The following is a 23476-nucleotide window of genomic DNA, read 5'->3' as shown; positions in this document are numbered from 1 at the left end:
GTTACACCACCGAGCAGAATTGCCAGGAGAGTCGAACAGTTGAACATCATTGATTTCTTGGGCGTCAAGATTAGTTAATTCAAGTATGCAGCCAAAAAAGAGATTTCTTGGTAACGTCAGGAGGAAGGTTAAGAATGCAGGCAGAGAACACACCGGAGAGCGATGAATAACCGTCGTTAATACCTGCCAGTGCATCAGATTGACCATCTGCTACCATCACCTCTCCAATAGAGGCACTGGAAATCGCTGATTCACCGTACTGCGAACCTTCCATCTTGAACAAAGAAGAAGTTGACGACAACTGTCACCAATGGTGGCACTCTCTCTCCTCTTTTGGATCTGAATCAGCTTCCACACCAATTTTCGATATCTCAATTTCCAATTTAATTTCTGATAGCGCGCCTCACCCAACTAAACTAAATTGATAAGATAAGACGTACTAGGGATTCCGATAACGTAGCTAAGATATTTGATATACAGTACACACATTGCTCGACTTTCTTTTTTTTGCAAACGTTTAATATCTCTCCCTGGCGTAAGGTCTGAATCTACTTTCTCCTCTTCTATTGCCAAAGTGATGGTCCCGACGACCTTGATAATTCAAACGGTGTTGACGGTCTGAACTGTCTGGACGGTCTTGACGGTCTTGATTGCCTTGATTGCCTTGACGGTCTTGACGGTCTTGACTGATCTTCTTCTGATACTCCTTGGTTTTACGCTCAGCCTCTTCTCTCTTTCTTTGAGCATCACTTTTGTAGCCGAGTTCCTTAGCGATGGTAGATTCCGGAGAAACACCGAATTTAAGGACTCTATTCAACGACGTTTTGAGAGATTTGACGTCGCTTTCCAAGCTAAATCTGTCGGCCCTCGCTATTTTTTGGTTCAACATCTCCACAGCGGCATCTTTCAACTGATCCAATGTCATAACGGGTGCAGCAGGTGCAGCAGGTGCAGCAGGTGCAGCAGGTGCAGCAGGTGCAGCAAGCACGGCTGGGGCAGTAGGTGGAGCCAAAGGTGCAGCTGGAGCCGTAGGAATAGTAGGAGCCAAGACAACAGGTGCAGCAGGTGCAGCGGGTGCAACAGCGGCAGGTGCAACAGGTGCAGGTGCAACAGGTGCAACAGCTTCAGACTTGGCATCCGCGACTCCTCCCTTTTCCTCCTTCTCTTGCTCGTCCAATTCTGCATCAATCTTATCACTCTCCTCCAAACGTGCAATCAAGTCCGCCTTCACACCATTCACAGGAAGTCCTCTAGACTTCAATATTTCTTTCAATTGAGCCACTGTCTGGGCACTGTAATTGGCAGCCATTGTATAGTAATAAAGTGATAGGTCACTTCAACAACAGACTATTCCTTTCGCTCCTTTCAAACTTTTCTTCGCCCAAGAAAAATTTCGCGAATGGACAGCACAAAAAAAGAGAAAATTATTAACCGTTGAAAAATTTTCGATTTGATGGTTAACAGTAGCCACTTGTTCTGTAGACACAGTCAAATTGAAAGTGCCATGTCGGAACCCGTTCACGTCCTCTATTGTGGAGAATGTACACTTCCAGTAGAGTATTGTGAGTTTGGAAAGACTCTTAAAAAATGCAAGCAATGGCTCCATGAAAACAACTCTGAACAATACAACAAACTATACAACTCTGAGGCTCCAGCACAGTCTTCTCTCTCGAAGGAAAGAGAGGCTGAGATTTCGGAATCTTTAGCAAAAATGCAATTGAAGGAAGAGAGGAAACAGGCTCGAGAAATGAGGAAGTTACAGCAAGAAAAGATCCTTATCAAAAGAATTCCTAGGACTAAGCATAAGAACATCATCGCCATCAGTAATTTGGATCAATTTGACATTGATATGAAGAAATTGGCCAAGAAATTCTCCTCGAAATTCGCTACAGGTGCTTCTGTTTCGAAGAATATTGAAAAGAAGGAGGAAATCATTATCCAAGGTGATGTTGGTGAGGAAGTTGAAGAGTATCTCATTGAGATGTTAAAGGAGAAAGGTCTCGAAGGTGTCAAGGTGGGAATTATAGACGAAAAAAGACACCTTCGAAAGAAGAAAGAAGCAACAGGAATATAATTTAACGGTAATATTGAATGGCTAAGCATGATCCATGTAGTGTCACAGAGGCCCTCCTCCTCCCCCCATCGCGATGCTGAAAAACCATCTGACGATATAAAATTGAAAATCATAAAATTTGTCTCTCGATTGTCTCTGCCTTTATCCTATCTCTAGAGCTCTTCCATGTCTTTCTACGACATTCTTGCCAGCGGGGATAAGACCTTAGACGAAACCAGGCCTCATGGATCGAAAATATGGAACTTTTTCTCTCATATCGCCTGCAATAGCGTGATAGGGGCTTCTAAGATAATTCTCAATACAATGTATGACGTTGAGGTGAAAGGCTTGGAAAACTTGGATGGTGCCATGGCAAATGCTCGTGATCGCAATCGCTGTATTTTAAGTGTGATGAATCATATGTCTACTTGTGATGACCCTTTTCTATGGGCTTGTCTTCCCTGGAGATACTTCAAGGACTTGGATGATATACGGTGGGGTATGGCAGCTTCCAATATTTGCTTTACCAATTCAACCACTTCTACGTTTTTCTCGCTTGGCAAAATCCTTTCTTGCCAAAGGTTTGGAAGAGGCCCCTTCCAACCGGGTATAGATGCATGCGTTAGACTTTTATGTCCAGACGATACCCTAGACGAGAAACATATATTTAAGGGGACCCGATCCTGTATCTCACCTTCACTGATTCCTAAAGACTCTGTAAACTTCTTTTCCTCGATTTACTCTCCTCCAATGCTTCGGAAAAAGACCTCTTTGGTACATGTTTTTCCAGAGGCATTCGTCTGCCAGTTACAACCTCCTTTCAAGAACTCAATGCGTTTCTTCCGTTGGGGTACTGCAAGACTCATATTAGAACCTACCGTGGCCCCAGTTATAGTACCTATCTTCTCCGATGGGTTCGAGAAAATCAAGCCCGAAAAGGTTGAAGATGATCTTTTTGACTTCTTTACTTTTAGCAACAGAGGCTCAAAAGTTACCGTTAACATCGGCAAACCATTAGATGAGAAGGTCATCGAGGGTTTCAGAAGCGAGTGGCAGAAGCTTTGTCTGAAATATTATGACGTTGACAACCCTTTCAAGATGACAGATGAGCTCAAGTTTGGAAATGAAACTAGAAAGTTGCGTAGTAAGGTCTGCGCATATCTTCGTGAGCAGGTTTGCAAGCTTCGCCGTGAAAGTGGATTTCCAGAAGAGGATAGTCGCTTTAGTAGTGTCGACTGGTGGACCAACTACACCACCACCAAGGGTATGAGTGATACTGATGTCAAATTTGTCGGACTAAACTGGGCCATCAGCGATTATCAAAAGAACGTCAAGTTCTACGATGATCATGGAAACCCAATAGATACCCAGAAGAAGAATTGATCTCTCTTTCAAACTCTTATATATTCTGTAATCACTCACCTACTAATCGTTTTAAATGCTCCTTCTGCTTTGCCACACCCTCGAAATTCAGGCTTAAAATAAAAAATTTGAGGGATCTCACTAAGGAGATACCTTCCATTGCCGTCTTGTTCCCTTACTCATTGTCTCCTTTCTTCATTCATTCGCTCTGAAATGCCCCATTATGCTCGAAGCTTGGCTTGGCTGACTTCTGAAGGCAGCTTTTGTCTGCGATCGCATGCTTCCAAAGCTTCCATACTTGGAAGTATCGACATGCTTCGATTCAGGGCCACCTTTCGCTACCATAGCTCATTAAGCTCCAGGGTTTGCGAGGACCCTACTGTTCGACGTAATCGTTATACTACAGCTTTCTTACCCAAATTTTATTCCACAATCTCCATAGAAACCGACCAGAAACTGTCCGGTCTCTACTTTGACCTGCAGATGATCTACAAAGATGGATCTATGAACGCCAAGACAAAGGCCAAAAGACTCAAGGTAAAGCTTTTCGAACTGATACCACACCTTCCAAATGGTCAATTCGCCAAGGGTCAGCTCTCTTTTGTTAATAAAGTGGTGAATTTCATCGATCAAGGTAAAAAACCTGCGGATTTCTTTACTGAGGACCAAATGCTGGCTGCTCTTGAAAGCGTATTACCTGCAATGACCCTGGAGGACGTTCAATACATGGATTTTTTCCCTCGATTCTATAAAGCGTTAAGAGAAACGCAAAGATACGGCCAAGATAAGTTTATTCGGCTGCAACTCTTTGAGATTTTCTTGAATTACGTACTACTCGGAAAGAACAGGACAAATCTCATTCCGATAATCGATGCATTCATAGATGAGGAACAAACATTCAAGAGTGAAGACGTCAGAGAAAATGTTGTCAATATTCTTTTGGAAGCCTTTAAAGACGTGCAACCGGACACACACACTCTAGTGAGACTCGCACAACTATCAAATCTCTCCAACCTTCCGGAGAAGGTAACGGCTATATTGAGTATGTTCTTTACTGCTGCAGATGGCGAAATCAGCTATGATTATGAGGGAAATACCGTCAACAAGCAACTACTTTTACTGCTTGACATCCTTGAAAAGAAGTTACCTTGCCCTATGACGGAATATATTAACCTCCTTTACTTTGCCACCAGAAACAACTTCGATGACTGTTGCCTCACTATTATGAGAAAGTTGTCTACTTTGACCGATAAATTCACCAATGAGGCCTTGCTGGACAAGACTAGAGATGATGAATTTATGGCCATCGTGTCTTCTGCACTAAAATTCGGGGATTATGATGGTGCAGCAACCAAACTTATGAGATATCTCAAAGTTAAACATCCATTCGATGATTTTGGTAGGGGCGAATGGATTTCTTATTTGCAGTACACGGCGTACCAAACTGCCGAATCTTATGGCTGTATCGAACTTTGCAAACTTATTGAAGAGGTGAATGGGAAATTAGACTCAGAGTACCACAGAGACTACCGGCTTAATGATACAGAGACATACAACTGCATACTAGAGTCATTATGCTATTCAAACAAGTCTTCCGACTTTATTGAGTCCTTTTCACAAGAATTCGATAGAATGTACGAACTCACTCGAGATGCAAGATCATTTTCTATCTTGATACGACACTATCTTCAATCAGGAGACGTTAAAGCAGCTGTAAACTCATTTGAAACATCGTTGGAAGAAGCCGTGGCATGGGACGATGATTATGGGGGAATATATATCCCTGTGTTGTTTCACTTACTTGCCGATTACTTTGACAAGACCTCTGACGACCTATACTATAAGACCCAAGTTTACAAGAAGATCAAGGCTTTTGAATATCCTCTAGACAAAAACGCTCTTCATGCAATGGTGAAACAATTTCTCAAGGGAAACTTTGTTGGTGATGCGATGGAGATTTTTGAAAGGGAGGTTCCAAGCTTGAAGAATACCAAGGATAGATATGATATCAGCGACTACCCCAGATTGATTGAGTTATATTATCGGTATGCTGTTACAAACTGTGAAGATTTGAAAAGCAACTGGCTTCTTTACGAATTTCTGGAGAAATTCTTTTCTCTACCCTATGAATTCTATCCTGCGCTCCTTAAGTACTGGATAGACGTGGGATATCCCTCGAGAGCACTAAAAATATATGCAGATATGAAGCAGCTCAGCAAAGAAAATAAACTGCCACCACCAAGAGAAGAAATATACATCTATCTTTTACAATCCTTCAGCAGATTTCAATATGAAGATGGGATTTCGAAACTTCAGTTGGCCGTGAAAATGGATCTCTCTCTAAATATGGATATAAAATTGCTGAACGCACTGATGGGTGCATTATGCTCTATAGAAGACTCTTTCCGCGTTCGTGATATGTTTAACCAGGCTCAGGCGTTGCCTGCCAGATATGGTCTGAACCAGGAGAGCTGTTACTGGGCATTGAAATCGTTGAAGTTTGCATCTTTGAACGAAGTGAATAACTTTTATCTCAACTTATCACAGTTTGAGATTCTTCCGGATGCTAATATCTTTGGTGAGTACCTAATTGCCCATTGCTATTACGAGCAATACGGTACAGCTCTTGAAAAACTTATCGATACTTATGAAAACGGTGACCTAGATTTGATAGACCGAAATGTTTTGAGGAATTTCCATAACTTCTGCTTGAACGACAGAGTACGTCACAAACTAGACGATTTCGCAACGGAAAAGTTATCACAACTTTGGAAAGATTTAAAGCAAAGTGGTGAGCTACTCGAGGACACTTTAAAACAGCCTTCTCTATTAGACAATCCGTACCAAGAGATTGAGCTCAAAATTAGATGATGATGACAATAGATTATTTATTCCTTCCATCCTGTTTATATGCATTAATGAATATTATACCATTATTTAGTTGCCCTTCCTATATGTGTTCCATTGACCTTATGGGCAAACCTCAATGAGTTTAGAGTCTCATTGAAATGACCAACGCTAGGGGAGATGTTAACGAACATCAATGTTTTCGAATTTCCTCCCAAGGAATACTGTAGTAGGTAAGTGAGTTTTGAGTTTCGGTAGGGAATATGCTGATTCTTATTCTTTAAGGAGATGATCACATCACCCAAAGAACTGAGAGACCTGTTGATGAACATGGTCTCTCTAAGCCTTGTGCCGGTAACTTGAGATCTGGAGACTCTTTCTGAACCCGCCAAATCCACCAAGTTGAGGGTGCCTTCGACATTTTCTCCAGTCTTCGAGTTTGATCCGATAATGCTAAGAATAAAGATGAAATGGGACCGAGAGGAACGATCATTTATCTTAGTAGAAGCGGTGCTTCGACTTTCATTAACCTTCTGCAATATCCTATCCACTTGGGAAGGGGTTCGAAGTTCTATTTTAGACACATTTGTCAATACAGTTTTTCGGTTAGTCTGTGAATGCTTGATTTCAATGCCTCCGTTCCCTGTTATGAGATCATTGATGGTCTCTCTATAAATTTCCAAAAATTGACCTGTAATTTTGTAACTCCAACCTGACTTCTTGGTTTCTTCTATACTTCGAAAGATTTGATTCACAGACCTTGGAATCATACCATCACCAGGGCTCGACATTGTAAATGTTTTACCGGATCCGGTCTGTCCATAGGCAAAGATGCACACATTATACCCATCCAATGCACTCTGAACCAGCTGACTAATCTCCTCAAATATATCCTCGTTACGATCTTGACTGCCAAAAACTTTATCAAATTTAAACGAGTAAGATCTGGGTGAACAAGTCACACCAGATTTCCTCCTATCGCCAAAGCCCGCCGGTTCTTGGATTTTGATCAGATCTTCACCAACTTCACTTTCCTCTTTACCGTCACCATCATCACAATATTCCATCGGGAAACACATCGGATTTTGCTCAGGTCTTATTCGACAGAAAACTCGAATGTTTCCTTTAAGACTTTGCAGCCTCTCGTGCAATTTCCTTCGTAGGGCTTCTTCCTCCAAAGATTTCCGGTTGTAATTATCAGCTTCACTATTGTACCCATCGCATTTCTTCTCCAATTCTGTTTTCTGCTTCCTAAATGTTTCCAATTGCTCCACCAATCCATCTGTTTCACTCCTTATCCTAGCAGTCTTTGTTTCATATTCCTCAGCCTTGGCATCCAACTTACTATGCTCTTCACATAGCACACTATTCTTCTCCCTCTCTTCTTTGATTTTACGTAAGATTTCTCGAATATCTCCATCCTGCACCAAAATCGTGTCATCAGTCTCTCTAACTCTTCGCTTAAGCTCCTGAATCTCCCTTTCTCTTTCCAATTTGAGGTTTATCTCTCTCAATCTATGATTCTTCTTTAAAACTGCAACCTCCAAGGCAAAATCCTCCTCCACTTTATTCATTTCGACCTTCAATTCTTCACTTCTATCTTTTAATCGTTTCTCCTCCTCCTCGAATTGCTTCTGACTCAACGCAACCATATTGGCAGCTTTCTTATCATACTCCTGCCCCATTTTCTCAACGTTCTCATTGAACTCCTTCTCTTGAACTGTCTTAAACTTAACAAAACACTCTTCAAGATGCTTGACAATACTTTCTCCTTTTAGGTCCATCTCGTTCAACTCACATTCCTTAACATCGAACAGCTCTCTCAATCCATCATACTCTCCTTCAAGACGATCCAAGGCAACTTCATTCTCTGCCAATTGCGACCTTATCTGCCAAACTTCTTCTTGTAATACAGTAAGCAGTTGCTTGCTCTTATTTCTGTACTCAATGGCCCTATTCAGATCAGTTTTCATCAAAGACTCTGTCCGAGGACTAAGCTTACGCCTCTTATAAGCAGAACTTGAACCTATATCATTCCTGCCAAGTTTTCCATTATTATTGGATAATGCCATCGACCCTAATTATGACACGTTGTCCACCACATAAACTGAAATAATGACAGGTCTTCTCACAAAGTTGGACTAATCTTACGAAACAAAGCGAGAAAAAAATGAACCCATCAATAATCAGAATTTTGATACGAGCCTTCACCTCCGATCTTCCGCTATCTACTTTCTTGCTTGCTTTCCTCCAGTGTGTAATCTGGTGAGATGATATAATTGCATAATATACTGCCTTTAAGGATGGCAGATAAAATCTTCGATATACAATATTTGGGACACAACTAGCAGGCGTCATGTCAATACTTGCTTTTAGTCTCAATTAATCTGTGGTTACAGAGAATTATCTGGTATTTCCCTAGTAAAAGAAGGTTTCTTTTTACGGATGACTGTAAATAGGGATCGCTTTAGAGATCACCACTGTAAGAACACAAATAACTCAAATAGGAAACCTTTCTACTATTATCTGTACATGAGGTCTAAAACTGTGTAAAACTTCCAGAAACAAAGTTCTCGACCAACAGGGCCGAGATATATGAATGAAGCAAAGCCCAGGATACTTTCTTCGGAGCAGTAGTAGACAGGAACCTAGGAGAGAGATGCTTTACACGACAAAGAAATCAGAACCTGAACGAAAAGGTATCAAGCTTCCGTCTTTCAATGAGCTTACCAAATCATTTGTTCAGCCATCTTTCGAAGAATCCAATGTCTATATGGAAGGACTTCCAAGTTGTCAACCAGTCCGTCCTGCATTACCTTATCTAAGAATGAATCCAGTCCCTAATGTGTTTGCTGCTGGAAGCATGCAACCACCTGTACGTAACCTACAAGAACCACCACCACCACCTCTTCTTAGAACAATCCGTATCCCGCGAGACTCTTCAGAGTATACAACAATCAATCATCAACAACAGATACCAAGAAATCTCTTTTATGGACCTGACAGCAAACCTTTAGCCACTACCAAAGAAGTTATCAAGAAATTACTAGAGTTCTGTTCCTTGACAGACGATGCGGACTCTCACAGACTGATTGAAGTTTTAGAAGGCTTAAAAAGTTACGAGTTGGAAGAGTTGAAACGGTACTGCGAGTTGACCGCAAGAAATATTGCAGAGTACAAGCAACTATCGAGGGAAAATAATGGTTCCTGGAGGTACACAACGGATCTTGATAAAAACAAAGACATACATAAGGAACGGCGTAAGGTTCTACGGAGACATAACCACTCAAAATCAGATACAATGTCAGTAGTTGTTAATGAAAGGATTAAAAGCAGATTAGCTCCGAAGAAGGAACCCCCCGAATTGAACATAGCAGGGGATCTTGGGCCCGGAGAAACTGTCACATTCCGAGTGGAACCATTCGAACCGGTCAGGAATATCGAACAATACACCACATTTGCACCCCAAGGAGTGCTACAACAGGAATTGAGCGTCAAACCTAATATTGCATGCATGCAGTGCGGATCAAAATCTACACCAGAATGGAGAAAAGGACCGGAAAGTGCACCAATTTTATGCAACGCTTGTGGGTTGTTCCATAATAAGTTGGAGAAGAAAATGGGCTCTAAAGCAGCAGCGGATTTTCTTCAGAGGAAACGGGCACGAGGTGTACCCAATGATCGTCAAATCACTGTGGATTGAGTTATTCAGTTTGCAGCGCAGACTGGCTCTGCTGACCTTGCTGGATCCTTCATAGTAACCAAATATGAATACCTCGCTAAACTGCGAAGAACGGAAAAATACCACAGAACTCCTTTCTTTTCGGTAAAATGATGCGGAAAAAAAAAGAAAGTACAATGCGGAGACTTCAGTTTCGAGGCAAAATCAAAATATTCGTGGGATTGCGTCTGCGTGAACAATCAGGTGACTGGAATACCGCACTCAATAAAGAAACTTTACTGTCCGCATTCTTTTTCTTCTTTCCGGATTATGCTATTTCGGAAAAATTATGCGGACGGAAGAATTTAAGAACATGCCCGCCGCGTTGCGTCGCAAGAAAACGACTGACTCTGAATGATAAACCGACTTTGAAGGCTTTCCCCAGATATATCGCTTATAATCTCTTCTAACGTGTTTTTCTTCTAATTATTGTTATAGTTAGTTGTTTTTATATCATAAATCGTTTCTCTGCTTTCAATTACATCCTTTATGCCTGTTCAAAAACTGGTAGACATATAGAGACATGTACCCATTCAACTATCAGGAAAGTCAAACTCCCGAACGGTTTAGACAACAAGCTAGAGTGGAAGTGGTAAGGGAACTTCATAAATCGGCTGTATCCGATAGCCATCGCAATGGAACTGGACACGGATTAGGGATCCAGAAGAGGTCCCTGCCATCGTTTCTATCCATGGGATTTAGGAAACGATCGAGAGACAACGTTACCGACAACACCGATCAGAATACAACAACGGGGGCGATCAGTGTTTCGAATTGTGCAAAGCCAAATCTCAGACAGCTTCCTTTCCCAATGAATGCTGATGTTAGCGACAATATTAGCTTAAGGTCATCAAGTTCAGCTTCAACTTCTGGTTCTCGGTCAATATTCTCCAATGTATCGGATCAGTCATCGCTCTCCACGCTGTCTTCGATATCTCGTTCCTCTTCCGTCAATGATCTAGGATACGCCAAACAAAGAGTACAAACTCCTCGTTCCTGCACACCTATCATATTTGAATTATCGCTGTTGTTAAACCAGATCAGCCCCGAACAGGAGCAGCATATTGGCAGTAATATATTCAACGAACTGAATTACAAGCTACTTCATTCTCCAAGCAAAAACCACCCGAACTCTCCGGAAAGGTTAATCGACTGGAACCTGAATCTTTTCCGTACATTGCTCTTCATCAACGTCAACAAGCTTCCTGTGCAATACAGAGACTTGAACACACCATTCTATGCAAGCATCGACAACCAAAATGCTCTCGAAAAGTTCACCAGTGAATTAATCCGGATTTCCGAGATCCGGGATCAAAGATATGTTCACTTGCTTCAACGTGTTTCCAGCAATTACGTGAGGAGTGGCGAAGCTATAGAAAAGTTCACCTTTTGAAGGTGGAAAGATACGACCCAAATCTGAATGATAGGGCGTTTCTGGATCTTCTCATGAATTCAGATTTATTTAAAGAGTTCAACATTGAACCGAAGTTTAAGAGATACGTTGCTTCCATATCCTTCGCAAATGCTAGGAGCGTTTACACCAACAATCGCTCCCAGATTATGCAGCTTGCACTAAGGAACTACATGCTTAATCTTCTCGTTGCTGCACAAACTCAGTTCGAGTTCCATTTCAGTGCTCTTGTCGGAGACATGGATATTCTCCGTTTGGACAACGAGCACCAGAGAATGCTTTGGAACGGAATTAGAGAGAGAAACTACCAAAAGATAGCCATTCTAGGCTGATGACGCTCACGACTTTTTACTACATTTGCAAACCCAAAGCACTAACCTTTTCTAACTAATGATATAGTAGTACATCCAATGTAATGGTGACTTTCTCAATGCTGCTTTCTTCTCTTGGCCACAACTTCTTTGTAGTATTTCTTTCCTCCGCTTATCTTATGAAGCTGTATATCGTCATAAGTCTTCTTGAACCACTTGTTGGCATCCTCGTCATGAAGTAATTCCTCCACAAATCCTTTACCTCTCTGTTTCTTCGACATATTATTGAAGTAATCCGTTGGGCCTCCTACTATAGCACCCATTTGAAACCTTTCAGGAATCTCCCACTTATCCTTCTTGTAGAATCTCTTTGGATCTAAGTATTGTCTGTATTTGAGGATTGATAACTCCTTCTTTAGATCTTCGGTCAACTCAACTTTCGGAAGACTAAACCATTTTTCCGTTCTATTTCTTCTTTCCCTCGTTCTGTCCACTAGTTTGCTTCCGCTGCCTCGTAGAACACATTCTATAGGATCATCAATCTTGGTGATCTCATGTTTTCTTCTTCGTTTCTCTCGCTCACTCACTTCCGAAGTTATTGAAACGTTTTTTATTCTAGGCAATTTTTCTACTTGCTTCTGGAGATCTTCAAACGTTTCCTTCTTGTTTCCAACGGCCTTATTTTTGTCAGCTTGTCTTGCCTTGGTTAACTTGGTAAAAATATCATCGATATCTGTATTTTTCATCCCCAGTTCTTCAGATGAAGAGAAATAATCTTCATTAGAGGAAGAATTACTCACTTCCTCGATTGGTGACATGTCAATCTTCTTCATGATTCAGAAAATATCTAATACAAACTGTTGAATCCAAGAGAAGAAATCCTAATCGTCCAGAAAAAAAGTTTAAAAAAAAAAAAAAAAAAAAATTATTGATAAAAAAACAAGGCGGTGAAATGTGAAAAATACACCCTCCTCCATTTTTCATACTTACAAGTGTATTATACTATATATAAGACGTCGCCACAAAGGAAAGTAAGTAAAGAAAGCAAAGTAAGAAAGTAAAGTAAAGTAAATGAAACATCAAAACAAAACAAAACAACAAAAAAGAAAGATATCAAAAAAGTACTATTCGTATCTCTCAGTAAGATTGATCAACTTATCGATACTGGCCAAATGTTTGCCAGTTGCACTGGTCCTCATAATCAGATTCAAGTATTGCTTGATCTTACTGATAAGCAATTCTCTCTTTTCAGAGTCAACTAACTCCACCATCTTCTGCACCACATAGTTAGCAAAAGGATCTTTTATCATTAAGTTCAAAGGAGACGTTTCATCCAAAGGATACTCCATCTTCTCGTTCCTCAACAGAAGTGCATCATAGACACGATTTCTGTTGACTTCAGTCTGATGGACAATACATTTTTCGACTGCATTAGAAGCGAACTTATGCTTTGAGAGCTCCACGAGGTTGTCAATGACAATCTGCAGGATCTGTTCCGTGTACTCAGGAGCACCATGCTCGATGATATGCTGAATGACATAATTACCGAACTGATCCTGAACCAGATAATAGATAAAACCCTTTAATTCACCAAGAATATATGCTCTGTCTTCATCATTAGAGTACTCCAACAATCTCTGAATAACACGACAACCGTAAGGATGAGTGGATAGATGATAAATCTGATGCTTGAGTGACTCTAGAATAAACGGTGTCTTCTCGTTCGGAACACATTCGATGACTTTCTGAATCACATGGTTACCATTCTGGTCTTTCACCAGATTGAGGATGTTTGGTTTCAATTCCTCGACGACCTCAAGTTTGCAATCAAGAGGAACAGCTTCCAAACATTTCTGAACCACACGACATCCATACATTTGCAAAGACAAGAAGTTGAAGTTACCACGCATAGACTCAAAAAGAATACGCCGCTGTATATCGCTTCCATATTCAAAATACTTCTGAATCACATAGTTTCCAAAAACATCCGTCATGAGATCGATCGAATAGTTACGAATCTCATTAAAAATAACTTCTTTATCCTCATCAGAGGCCTCGCTTAGCTGCTGTTGAATAAACCTGGAACCATGCTGATCCTTCGAAAATTCATATTCATGGCCAAAGATATCCTTTAAAGAATACTGCTTGCCACTTTTGCTGCTTCGAAAATCTTCCAACAACTGGGATCGAAAGATATGCTTCTTAGGTTTACCAGATTTAGCTGAGCGCTTACCACCCGGTCCGTTGGGGGAGTCACCTTCCGTCATCGAACCTGCAGTAGCAGACATAGGAGACATCGGAGAAGCAAGTCCAATGGGTTCCATAGGCGTCATTGGAGCCATTGGAGCCATTGAACCCATAGGACCCATCGGACTCATTTGGGAAGCCCCAGATGCAGAATCTGGGCCTGCCGCTAATTGGGATTTATCCTCTTCTTTGCCATCAAATGCATTTACGGTAGAAGAGCTTCCAGAATGAGCAGAAGCACGCGTAGCCGTAGTAGCCGCAGTACCAGAAGGACTACCGACAGGAATTCCGTAAGGAGTAAACGAAGGAACCACGTAGGGAGACATTGGTCTGACCAAACCAGGACGGAAAATATTCTTGGGAGGAGAATTTTCGTCCTTCAAATCCAAGCTTGAATTGCGTTTATTAGAGGTAGCCCCATCTTTAGGAGGATACATTGACATCATGAATGGAGATACAGGCATCTGCATATAGTTCCCACCAGGAGGCATCATGAAAGGAGAAGGAACCAGACCTTGCGGGAAGGGTGGTACTCCTGCTGCAGGCCCCATTGGACCCATTGGACCCATCGGACCCATAGAGCCCATAGCACCCATAGAACCCATAGGACCCATACCGTTAGCGGCAGGGACGGAACTTTGAGGGAAGAACGAGGTAGCAGTGGCAGGATTCCAAATTCCACCTGATCTTTCATCCATAGCGACTGAGGTGTGGTCAGAACCACCGGCATTGACATCAGAGCTAAACGAGAGATGACGAGACTGGGCCGGGGAATTGTTATTGGACATATACGAATCCAGTTTTTCAGAGAAGGAAGAGTCCCTTGGCTCTCTAAATGTGGCAGGACCAGAGAACGAAGGTCTACCAGTAGAAGTACCGCTACCAGGCTGCGAGTCAACAATCTGCTGATGTGGAGAACTATGACCTCCCAATGCAAGCTTTCCCAGGTTTCTTTCCAGTTCACGGGTTTTTTCCGTTACAGACGAGAATTTCTCCAAGAAGTTCGAAGAGCCCAAAGAGGAGCCATTGAAATTGGAGACAGAGACACCTGCAACAGATGCAGAACCAAAAAAGTTGGAGGTTAGACGCGACTGACTGTATCCAGCGACAGCAGCAGAAGTAGAGCCATGGTTACCCGCAACAACCGGAGCACTGATGGCACTGAGAGCACCTTTCAGGTTTGGATTGAAGAAATCCGATCCAGAATCACTGATAGCAGCCTCATCAATATTCATAATGTTGGACGAGGAACCAGCAGCGGTAAGATTAGCCGGATGTGTGGTGGTTGAAGCACCACCTGGTCCCGGAAAGCCCGCAAATACCGAGTTGGCCTTACCAAAAAGCGTGGAATTGGCTGCACTCAAGGAGGAAATGATACTGGCGACGTCGTCTGGCTGCTGGCTGTTGGATCCGTGGCGAGATACTCTAAATTGGGCAGATGGAGCAGAAGGAGCAGGTGCAGTGCCTCTTTGAAAAGAGCCACCAGCAGAATGAGAGTCCCAAGGACTTGAAGTGACGGGATCGTCCAAAGAGGCGCTCTTGAAATTGTCCCAAGACATTGTCGAATAGGTGCGCTAACTGCTATTTACGTATGTACAAGAATGCTAAGCTTCGGGGCGCCTATATACAGGTGAATGATGGGGGGGTCGAACAAACAAAAGCGTGAGGAGTTGCCTTGATACTGAATAAAGCTTGCAGAGCTGAAAACAAAGTGTCTAACTCAGGAGGAGATATACATAGACGAGTGAGTTATTCCTTTCAAAGTGAGTCGAGCGGTTCACAAAAACAAGAAAAAAGACAAGAGATCACGTTACTCACATCACGTGGTGTCATCAAGAAAATTGATCTAATGCAAGAAACTACAACAGGAATGGAATCATTATTGAGTGTTCGGCTTCCTAGTGATATGAGCTGCTATCTGCTTGCTACTTTCTTCTTTCTTTTGGAAAAGTCCTCTTTAATAGTCCTGTGCTGAGCATCAGAGCTGAGCATTAGAGCTGAGCATTAGATCTTTCGCGAGTCTTAAATGTTTCAACTGCTCTTGTTTCTTCAGCCTTAGTCCTTAGTCCTTAGTACCGTTCGCAAGATGCTCACACAGCAGGCGATCCGATCTGCACTGGAATTGCTTAAAGCTGGAGATACCTCGAAATTCACGGATGTTCTCAAAGAAGCGATTGTGTCAGATCTCGACTCTTTGCATCATCTCAACGGAGATCCGGAGACTCGCTCGAAGCTCTCAGGTAATGTAAAGTCTGTGTTTTTGGGAAATAATGAAAATGTCAAGGTGGCAACTCCCAATATCGATCCATCATCATCATCACCATCATCTGACTTATCACCTTTCCTTACAGAAGAAGCTACGAACAACTCATCTGTGCTCAAACTTTTCCAGTCAACAGCACTACTCAATCCTCTGGATTTCACACGAATCATACCTCGAGAGGAACGGAAAAATTTGCCTATTCAACAGGTAATCAAGGCCAGATACAATACAAACTTGATTCCTACAGGAACCTACTATTTGATTTTTAAAGATTTCCATGACTCTGCAAAATACTGGACGCTAGCCAATGAAACTAGTCGACGTATAAATGGCACTTTTGGTTCATTTGATTTTGTCAAGGATATTTCTACCTGCTTAAAGTATATTTATACACCCATGCTTCCGGATTTGAAGAATTTACCCGAATTAATGGCTCTGGCTAGGGCACAGGCAAAGGATAACCACAATATTGTTGACAAAATCTTAGAGAATAGACTTGAATTCTTACGGAACTCTAAAAATGAGATCAGCTCGGCTCTTCTTGTGTTAAATGAGTCGCTTCTTCTACAAAAACGTGCCCAAACACAGCTTAAAGTGGTTGTAAAGAGACCAAGGAATTTAATTGATCGCTGTAATTGCGTTATATTACGAAACGTACCTTCAAATATTCACCCAGAAAAGATCAAGGACTTCCTTTGGGACCTCAAGTGGTACGAAATTGATGAACTCAATCTACGGAAGGTGTTTACTGATCAAACATCCAATTTGAGTGTCTATGTTTTAATATTTGACACTTATAAAGATGCTAAGAGATGTGTTCAGAAATGTAACAACGAGAGATTGTTTTACGAGTCATCGTTACCCATTGCTCAAGCCGAGTTATTGGATGAAAGAGTATAGAGAATTAATACGCAGAATAAATGCTACTCGCGCAAAATTGTTGTCTTTGACTATTCTTAACCTTACTTCTTTTCTGTAATGACTACAGATGTTAGCTGGAACCTGACTGATAGATACTCAATAAAAGCGGGAATACTTCCATTCTACCCGCATAAGTTTGGATCACCGTCTGCTGAAATTCCTAGAGATTTGCCCAGACAGACAGCTAATATTATTTCCAATGTCACTCAATTCCTCGACTCTAATCAAGGAAGCCATCTAGATTCCATTAATGTTTACATTTTTAACCACGCCATGGCTCCTTACGTATTGGATTCACTTAGTAATGCCCACCTGGAGCAGTATATTACCAGTTGTACGGTGGTAGGATGGCGTAATGGTATATTGGTCACCCTGGAGGTTACTGCCAGTTACCCGAGGCTCGCACAGTCGAAAATATGAATTAATTAATGCGGATTAAATATATAGTATAGTTTTTGCGTTACTCATAAAGCCTTCTCCATCCTTCTCTAACAATCTCCCACTTCCTTCCCTGATCTCCCATAGTGTCCACCATTACGTACTTCTCCCAGATTCCTTTCATTTTCCACAATATGATAATACTCTCATTATCTGACCAGCCAATCACTCCAAAGTCATTGACCAAATCCTCTCTTCGACCAACATCCTTCGATGCGAATGACCAAGTAGACTTGAAATACTTTGGCATCATCGGAAATCCCTTCAAGAAATGCGCCTGGTTCTTTCCAGAATCAATTCCTTCCATCCCTAATCTCTCCCTTAAACTGTATACGTGTAAAGTATTCTTATCACTAAGAACTGCCAATTTGGAATCATCCGGAGAAAACTTCATGCTAGTAACTATAGCCTTATCAAGACCCCTTCGAAACTCAAACATCAACGCACAGTTGGCAGTATCATGTATCCTTATTAAAGTGCCTGTCTCACTGGCACTGGCCACCATGTTACCCAGATTGGACATGCATAGTGATTGAATCTTCGCCCTATGCGCCTTAATTATCGAAATAAGGTTCCTGTCCTGATTCCCTGGGGAGATATCTACCAACTGAATCTGCCCCACTGATCTACTAGGAAATGCGAGTATACTGTTCCGCTCGTTTATCGATAAGTCACATGCGCCGTTATCATTATCGTACGTTTCATAGCTGCCAAGAAGCCTGGGACGGCTCTCAAAGGCATGGACAAGCACCTGATTACGTAGGACAACAATAATGCGGATCCGAGTCATCAATGCATTCAATATGGGACTCATAAACTCTAAAAACATCGATGGCCTTTTCTTGAGATCGTCCCATATACAGAGTTTGTTGACGGGATATCGCGGCTGTTTGCCACCGCCAACAAGAGCCACATAATTGGTTCGATAAAGCATCGTGATGAGTCCAATACCGCTATTTTGACGGGATGAACTGAAGTTCCTCTTCATTCGTAGCTCCATGGGATCCGTATTATAGACACGAAACCCTGATTCATGGCAAATGGCAAAACAAGACTGATCCTGGTTGAACGCCGCATTCAATAACTTGGATTCCGATAAATTGTGTTCATATCCCAAAGGCTTGTGGGTATTCATGTATACAGAAGAAACGTAGACCAAGCATAACAAAGACAAATAAATTACATACATTCTTTCTCATTTCTTTATACGATACGCGGATTTCCTATTGTTAGTAGTGCGATTCTCAAAAGAAGGGAAGTCTGCCTGAGGGCCTCGCATCCTCGACAACGTGGAGAAGAGGCTGATATTGATCTGCCTTATCGATCTGGCCTAACATTAGTTTACTTTTGGCGGATAACAATGTCGCATACACTTTCTGCTGGCGATGGCCAAGTACCTCTGCCACAAGGTGTGTATCCACTAAATGGATCATTGGATGGCTCTAGTACCAGACTATCTACAACTGCTATCAATGATGCTGCTAACCGAACATCTTCGTCCTTTGTATACCCAGATTTTCGTATCTGGAAACATACAGCTTGTGATGATACAAGGATGAGAAATCACCTTCAGAAGGGGTACTTTGAGACCCCCATAGTCACTAACGAGTGCCATTCTGGCCGTCAGGTCATAATCCAGCTTCTTCACAAGGCTGATAATATAACCAAAAGCATTGATCGCTCTTCACTCAACAACTCAGTGCTAGCTGAAAAGATAGTCCATGCTAAGATGTCGACTTTGAGTGATGCCATGATTAGAACTTTGAGGGAAAGACGCAATATCAACAAGATTCGTGGAAAATCCACCTATAAACCTCCTCCAAGAGTTACTCTCACTGAACATAAGCGTGACATGTGGCTCAAAAATCTTGCTAACTCTGCCATTCCTCTTAGACAACTTTCGAAAGCGATCCCTCATGGTCTTCGAAACAAATCGTTGTTTGAACAGTGCTTCAACCACAATATCCCTATAGCCAGGGCCATCTGGCTTATAAAGTGCGTTTCCAGCAACGAACAGAGGCAATTGAAGCGAAAGGCCGGTAAGGGTAACTTCTTTGGTGCAATTACACTCACCAATAGATGGATTGTTGAATGGACAGATCAGGTCTGTAGCTATTTGGAGCAGATCTATCTCAGCTGTTTTACCCCCAAGTTCAAGGACTCCTGGAATCAAAGGTTTGATTACGCTCTCAGATTATCTACCAATCTTTATTTACAGGAGTTGTTGAATCAAGAGACTTTTCTTGCTTGGATGGTTAACTATATGGGTAGAATTACATCCAAAAAGGAGCTGTCTATACAAGATTTCCGTACTCTTTCGTTGCATTATCATATCATTCGTCTTTTTTGGTTTAAACTCCTCAAGATTGATTATCTCGCCAAAGAGTTAGGTGAAAATATGCTTTTGATAGTGGCCAAATTATATGAATTGCCTCGAAATGACAAGTACGACGAGCTGGTCATTAAAATGTCCTCACAGTTCCAGTATCTTATCAAGTATCTTTTCTATTACAATTCGGACAACTTCATCATTCCTAACAATTGGTACTACTTGAGGTCTCATCTCAAGAGACTATTGGATATGAATATCGGTTGTGTCACTGAACAATTCAAATTGATCACTTACAGAAATGAGTCGCTTATGATTGATGAGACTGATAGAAAGAGAAATCAATCATCTAACTCTTATTGCTACAATAAGGCTTCTCAGATCGTGTACAAATTGGACAACTACGGCTCTTCCGAGCTTAATTTGAGGGATCTTTGCCAATCAATCTTCACCGACACCAGCGGTGACTGGAAGGGACTTCTCAGCATGGCCCTTCACTGGGCAATTACTATAGATAGGGAGATATACACAGATTATCAACGCATTAGTTTGACTTGCTCGATTCTTCAAATAAGACTTTATGAAGCCTCTCAATTAAAACCGAAGAGATTTAAGCAGGCGAAGTTAGAATTGGAAGTGGAAATCACAGAGTTTGTATACGAGATGGCAAACACGCTGAACTATTCCACGTCTACTGAACTTCCGGCATGTAGTTACAGTCTTGCTAACTTTCTGGTTTTGGTGAATAGGCTATTCCAAATGGATTTGTTTGTTGTATCTTCATACTTAAGGAGACTGATCGCTTCGGGCGTAATCTATCTCTCTGAACCAGATAAATCATGCTATATCCATCTTCTGATTCTACATTCATTACCTGCCTTCAAAGATTCTAATGTCAGTAACATTCTTAAGAGACTATCTGATACTACCAACATCAAAGTACCTTCAGAACAGGAAAGAGAGACGGTAGCCAAAACCCAAAAGAAGCTCCTAGAATTTTCTAATACGCTATTCTCTATCGACAGAACTGCCTCCTCTAATGTTGATCTTTATGATCTCATGGATGGTTGGTGTGACTCAGAAGAATATCCGATGCAAATTGGTCGGAAACTCGAGCTTGGCTCTTGGTTCATGAAGCAAATCAACACAGCGCTTACTAACGGTCGCATGAAGCTTATCTCTTCTGATTTGATTGTCTTATATCATCTCATGAAGGACCATTTTCATAGGTTTCCAAGATTTATACACTTGATATTTGAACAGCTGGATAAAGGTAAAGTGGATATCCTTGACAATGATTCATTCAAATTGCTTCTAAAGATGGCTGTTCACAATACCAAGCTTCTTAATAGTTACCTCATTGATGTGGATACTACTATATGGAAAGATCTCAATAGAATTGTGGATAATTGGAAGATCACCGACAGATTTCACATTGAAGGACTTCTACAATCATGCCGTTTTCAGCCTCTGCATGGCACTGCTACTTCTTTCCAAACGTCTCTTTCTTTGGACACCCTTTCAATCCTGGGAATAAGCTCAAGGGAAAGGCTCTCAAACGCGGCTGAGTATTCTCACCACCTCAATCAGAACATGTCGCAGTATTTCAATGTGGTTAAAGGCTTCAACTTTCAATTGAGAGGTCCTATTCTTGAGTTAATGAACGATTTGAAACGATGGAAGCCAGCGGATTTTGACAATCTCTTGATAATGTATTTGAAAAAGTTCATACAGCCTACACTTTCTTTGGATTACAGTGCTGACTTGAAGTTGATATTGAAGTTGATTGTGGATGATTTAATTGATCTCTCCCAGGTTTTAAGCGTGTTTGTTGATGCTACTCAAAATAAGTTGGACGAGTTCTCTTCCGACAGCAGTAAGAGACTTCACTGGGACTTACTTTTTGGGCAGGATCTAGATTTGGACGACCACGAGTACTTTCTGACATGTTTCTATCGTAGAAAGTATAGGGAATCTCATACGAAGGACTATTACGAGATATTACTGACGTTTCTACAGAGCGAGACTCCCAACTCTCTAACGCACTCTGCAAGCGCGGGACAGGACGTCGAAATGGGCGCTGTCGATGATATTGTACCTGTCGATGTGATGAACTCGCTGCACGAGCTGGCGAACGTTTCGGTGGTTACACCTTTGGAAAGCCCACGTAGAAATAACAACTCTATGGCAAAGGAGCGGAAGTACAGTCCGGATATTGTCGATTCAATCTGGTGCCTTGTTGCCTTACATATGGATATATTCATTGAGTTGTTCTATAAAGGTGGTAGAGAACTTGATGGTGGAGAAATTTGCCGGTTCTTCTTTCAAGGAGTACTCAAGTTAAGATATGGTTCAGACGAGGACACGTTGAGTTATGTGGATGAACTGATTAAAAACTTAAATTATTACAACTTACATGTTTGTCAGTGGTTGTTCAAGGATCTTATAGAGAACGAATTTGATAAGGTAGAGAATGACGAGTATGAACTTAACTGCAAGATCGCAAAAGTGATTTTAAACATCCTATCTCGTGTTAAGGAATCCAAGCCATTGAAGGATATCTACTTAATTGGCGAGTTATTCGAGTTTGTCTCAGATAAGTACAAGTTGAGAATTTTGTCGAACTGTGAGGACTTATTCTTAGGATCAGATAGTTTTCCAAAATTTGCTATTGCTGGTGCTGAGGGAGAGTCGAACATGACACAGTATTTGACGAACATTATTTCTAGTTGCTCAAGATTAAAGGATTACGAGGCTATGGTTATTCCTATGAGTGATGCACTAGTATTTTCGTTGAATTTGTCGTTGGAGAAGTTGATATATTATTGCCATGGATTGGAGCACAAGAAGAAGATCAGCGCCGATGACCGTAGATGTGTAGCCGGGGCGGTCAAACTGATTTCGAAAATTGTATTGATCCACAAGAACTTCTTAGTGGAATTGATTTTGAAAAGATCTGTGAACTTGCAGCGGGATGTCTTGCTAATGAACTTGCTGAAGTTGTTTAAGACGAGACTTATGGATAGGGATCTCCGTTTAAAGAATTTATTGCACGACATTCTCATTTCTATCAAAGTTCTGATTTCGGAATCCGTCTCACTACAGTATCAGAAGCAGCAGCAGCAGCAACAACCACAACAGCAACAGCAACAAAAACAGAAAAAGACTTCTGTTGGAAATATGACATCTCCAATTTCCAAACCTACACCATCTTCTTCATTTCTTTCTCCCTCTGGTGAATCCCAATCACCCCTGTCACCTCAGAGCGACAACAAAACCAAAACTCCTGCAAGTAACATTCCGGCTTGGAGGACTGCTATGGCAATTGATCCACCTAGTGTCAACAACCGTCTGAAGTTCTTGCTATCCAAATTCTACTTGAGAGATGCTCTTGAAACCCCAGATTCAAACTACTACTTGGTGGACGAGCAGTCGGGACAGATGGCCAAGTACCACTTCCGGCGGTTCGATATGATCGAGGATGCCAGCCCTTACGAATCGCTGAACAATTCCTGTCTCAGCTTGCAATTGTTCGACTGCTCGATAGAGAGAAAGAACCCTAAGTGATCTGTG

General features: G+C 41.6%; 9 protein-coding genes across 9 annotated transcripts; 4 read left to right on the top strand and 5 right to left on the bottom strand.

The window, feature by feature from the left end:
• Positions 1-79: 79 nt before the first annotated feature.
• On the bottom strand, positions 80-1309 carry FOA43_002617 (uncharacterized protein; the record flags this gene model as incomplete). Its single annotated transcript, XM_038922904.1, has 2 exons — positions 80-210; positions 688-1309. 2 exons carry the CDS (start codon positions 1307-1309, stop codon positions 80-82), a joined length of 753 nt encoding a protein of 250 aa, XP_038778832.1.
• Positions 1310-1504: 195 nt separating this feature from the next.
• Positions 1505-2074, top strand: FOA43_002616 (uncharacterized protein; the record flags this gene model as incomplete). Its single annotated transcript, XM_038922903.1, has 1 exon — positions 1505-2074. One exon carries the CDS (start codon positions 1505-1507, stop codon positions 2072-2074), a length of 570 nt encoding a protein of 189 aa, XP_038778831.1.
• A 165-nt stretch (positions 2075-2239) lies between these two features.
• FOA43_002615 (uncharacterized protein) lies at positions 2240-3436 on the top strand (the record flags this gene model as incomplete). The annotated part of the gene is made up of 1 exon (XM_038922902.1): positions 2240-3436. The coding sequence occupies one exon, from the start codon at positions 2240-2242 to the stop codon at positions 3434-3436; it is 1197 nt and encodes a 398-aa protein (XP_038778830.1).
• A 901-nt stretch (positions 3437-4337) lies between these two features.
• Positions 4338-6286, top strand: FOA43_002614 (uncharacterized protein; the record flags this gene model as incomplete). Its single annotated transcript, XM_038922901.1, has 2 exons — positions 4338-4342; positions 4459-6286. The coding sequence occupies 2 exons, from the start codon at positions 4338-4340 to the stop codon at positions 6284-6286; spliced, it is 1833 nt and encodes a 610-aa protein (XP_038778829.1).
• A 62-nt stretch (positions 6287-6348) lies between these two features.
• Positions 6349-8334, bottom strand: FOA43_002613 (uncharacterized protein; the record flags this gene model as incomplete). The annotated part of the gene is made up of 1 exon (XM_038922900.1): positions 6349-8334. One exon carries the CDS (start codon positions 8332-8334, stop codon positions 6349-6351), a length of 1986 nt encoding a protein of 661 aa, XP_038778828.1.
• Positions 8335-11821: 3487 nt separating this feature from the next.
• On the bottom strand, positions 11822-12230 carry FOA43_002612 (uncharacterized protein; the record flags this gene model as incomplete). Its single annotated transcript, XM_038922899.1, has 2 exons — positions 11822-12081; positions 12227-12230. The coding sequence occupies 2 exons, from the start codon at positions 12228-12230 to the stop codon at positions 11822-11824; spliced, it is 264 nt and encodes an 87-aa protein (XP_038778827.1).
• Positions 12231-12829: 599 nt separating this feature from the next.
• On the bottom strand, positions 12830-15511 carry FOA43_002611 (uncharacterized protein; the record flags this gene model as incomplete). The annotated part of the gene is made up of 1 exon (XM_038922898.1): positions 12830-15511. One exon carries the CDS (start codon positions 15509-15511, stop codon positions 12830-12832), a length of 2682 nt encoding a protein of 893 aa, XP_038778826.1.
• A 2085-nt stretch (positions 15512-17596) lies between these two features.
• Positions 17597-18709, bottom strand: HSV2 (Phosphatidylinositol 3,5-bisphosphate-binding protein; the record flags this gene model as incomplete). Its single annotated transcript, XM_038922897.1, has 1 exon — positions 17597-18709. The coding sequence occupies one exon, from the start codon at positions 18707-18709 to the stop codon at positions 17597-17599; it is 1113 nt and encodes a 370-aa protein (XP_038778825.1).
• A 250-nt stretch (positions 18710-18959) lies between these two features.
• Positions 18960-23470, top strand: FOA43_002609 (uncharacterized protein; the record flags this gene model as incomplete). The annotated part of the gene is made up of 2 exons (XM_038922896.1): positions 18960-18967; positions 19021-23470. The coding sequence occupies 2 exons, from the start codon at positions 18960-18962 to the stop codon at positions 23468-23470; spliced, it is 4458 nt and encodes a 1485-aa protein (XP_038778824.1).
• Positions 23471-23476: the final 6 nt, after the last annotated feature.

Source organism: Brettanomyces nanus, chromosome 2 (assembly GCF_011074865.1).
Source record: "Brettanomyces nanus chromosome 2, complete sequence".
Lineage (NCBI taxonomy): Eukaryota > Fungi > Ascomycota > Pichiomycetes > Pichiales > Pichiaceae > Brettanomyces > Brettanomyces nanus.
The sequence above is the reverse complement of the archived record's forward strand: the minus strand, read 5'-3'. Positions and strand labels throughout refer to the sequence as shown.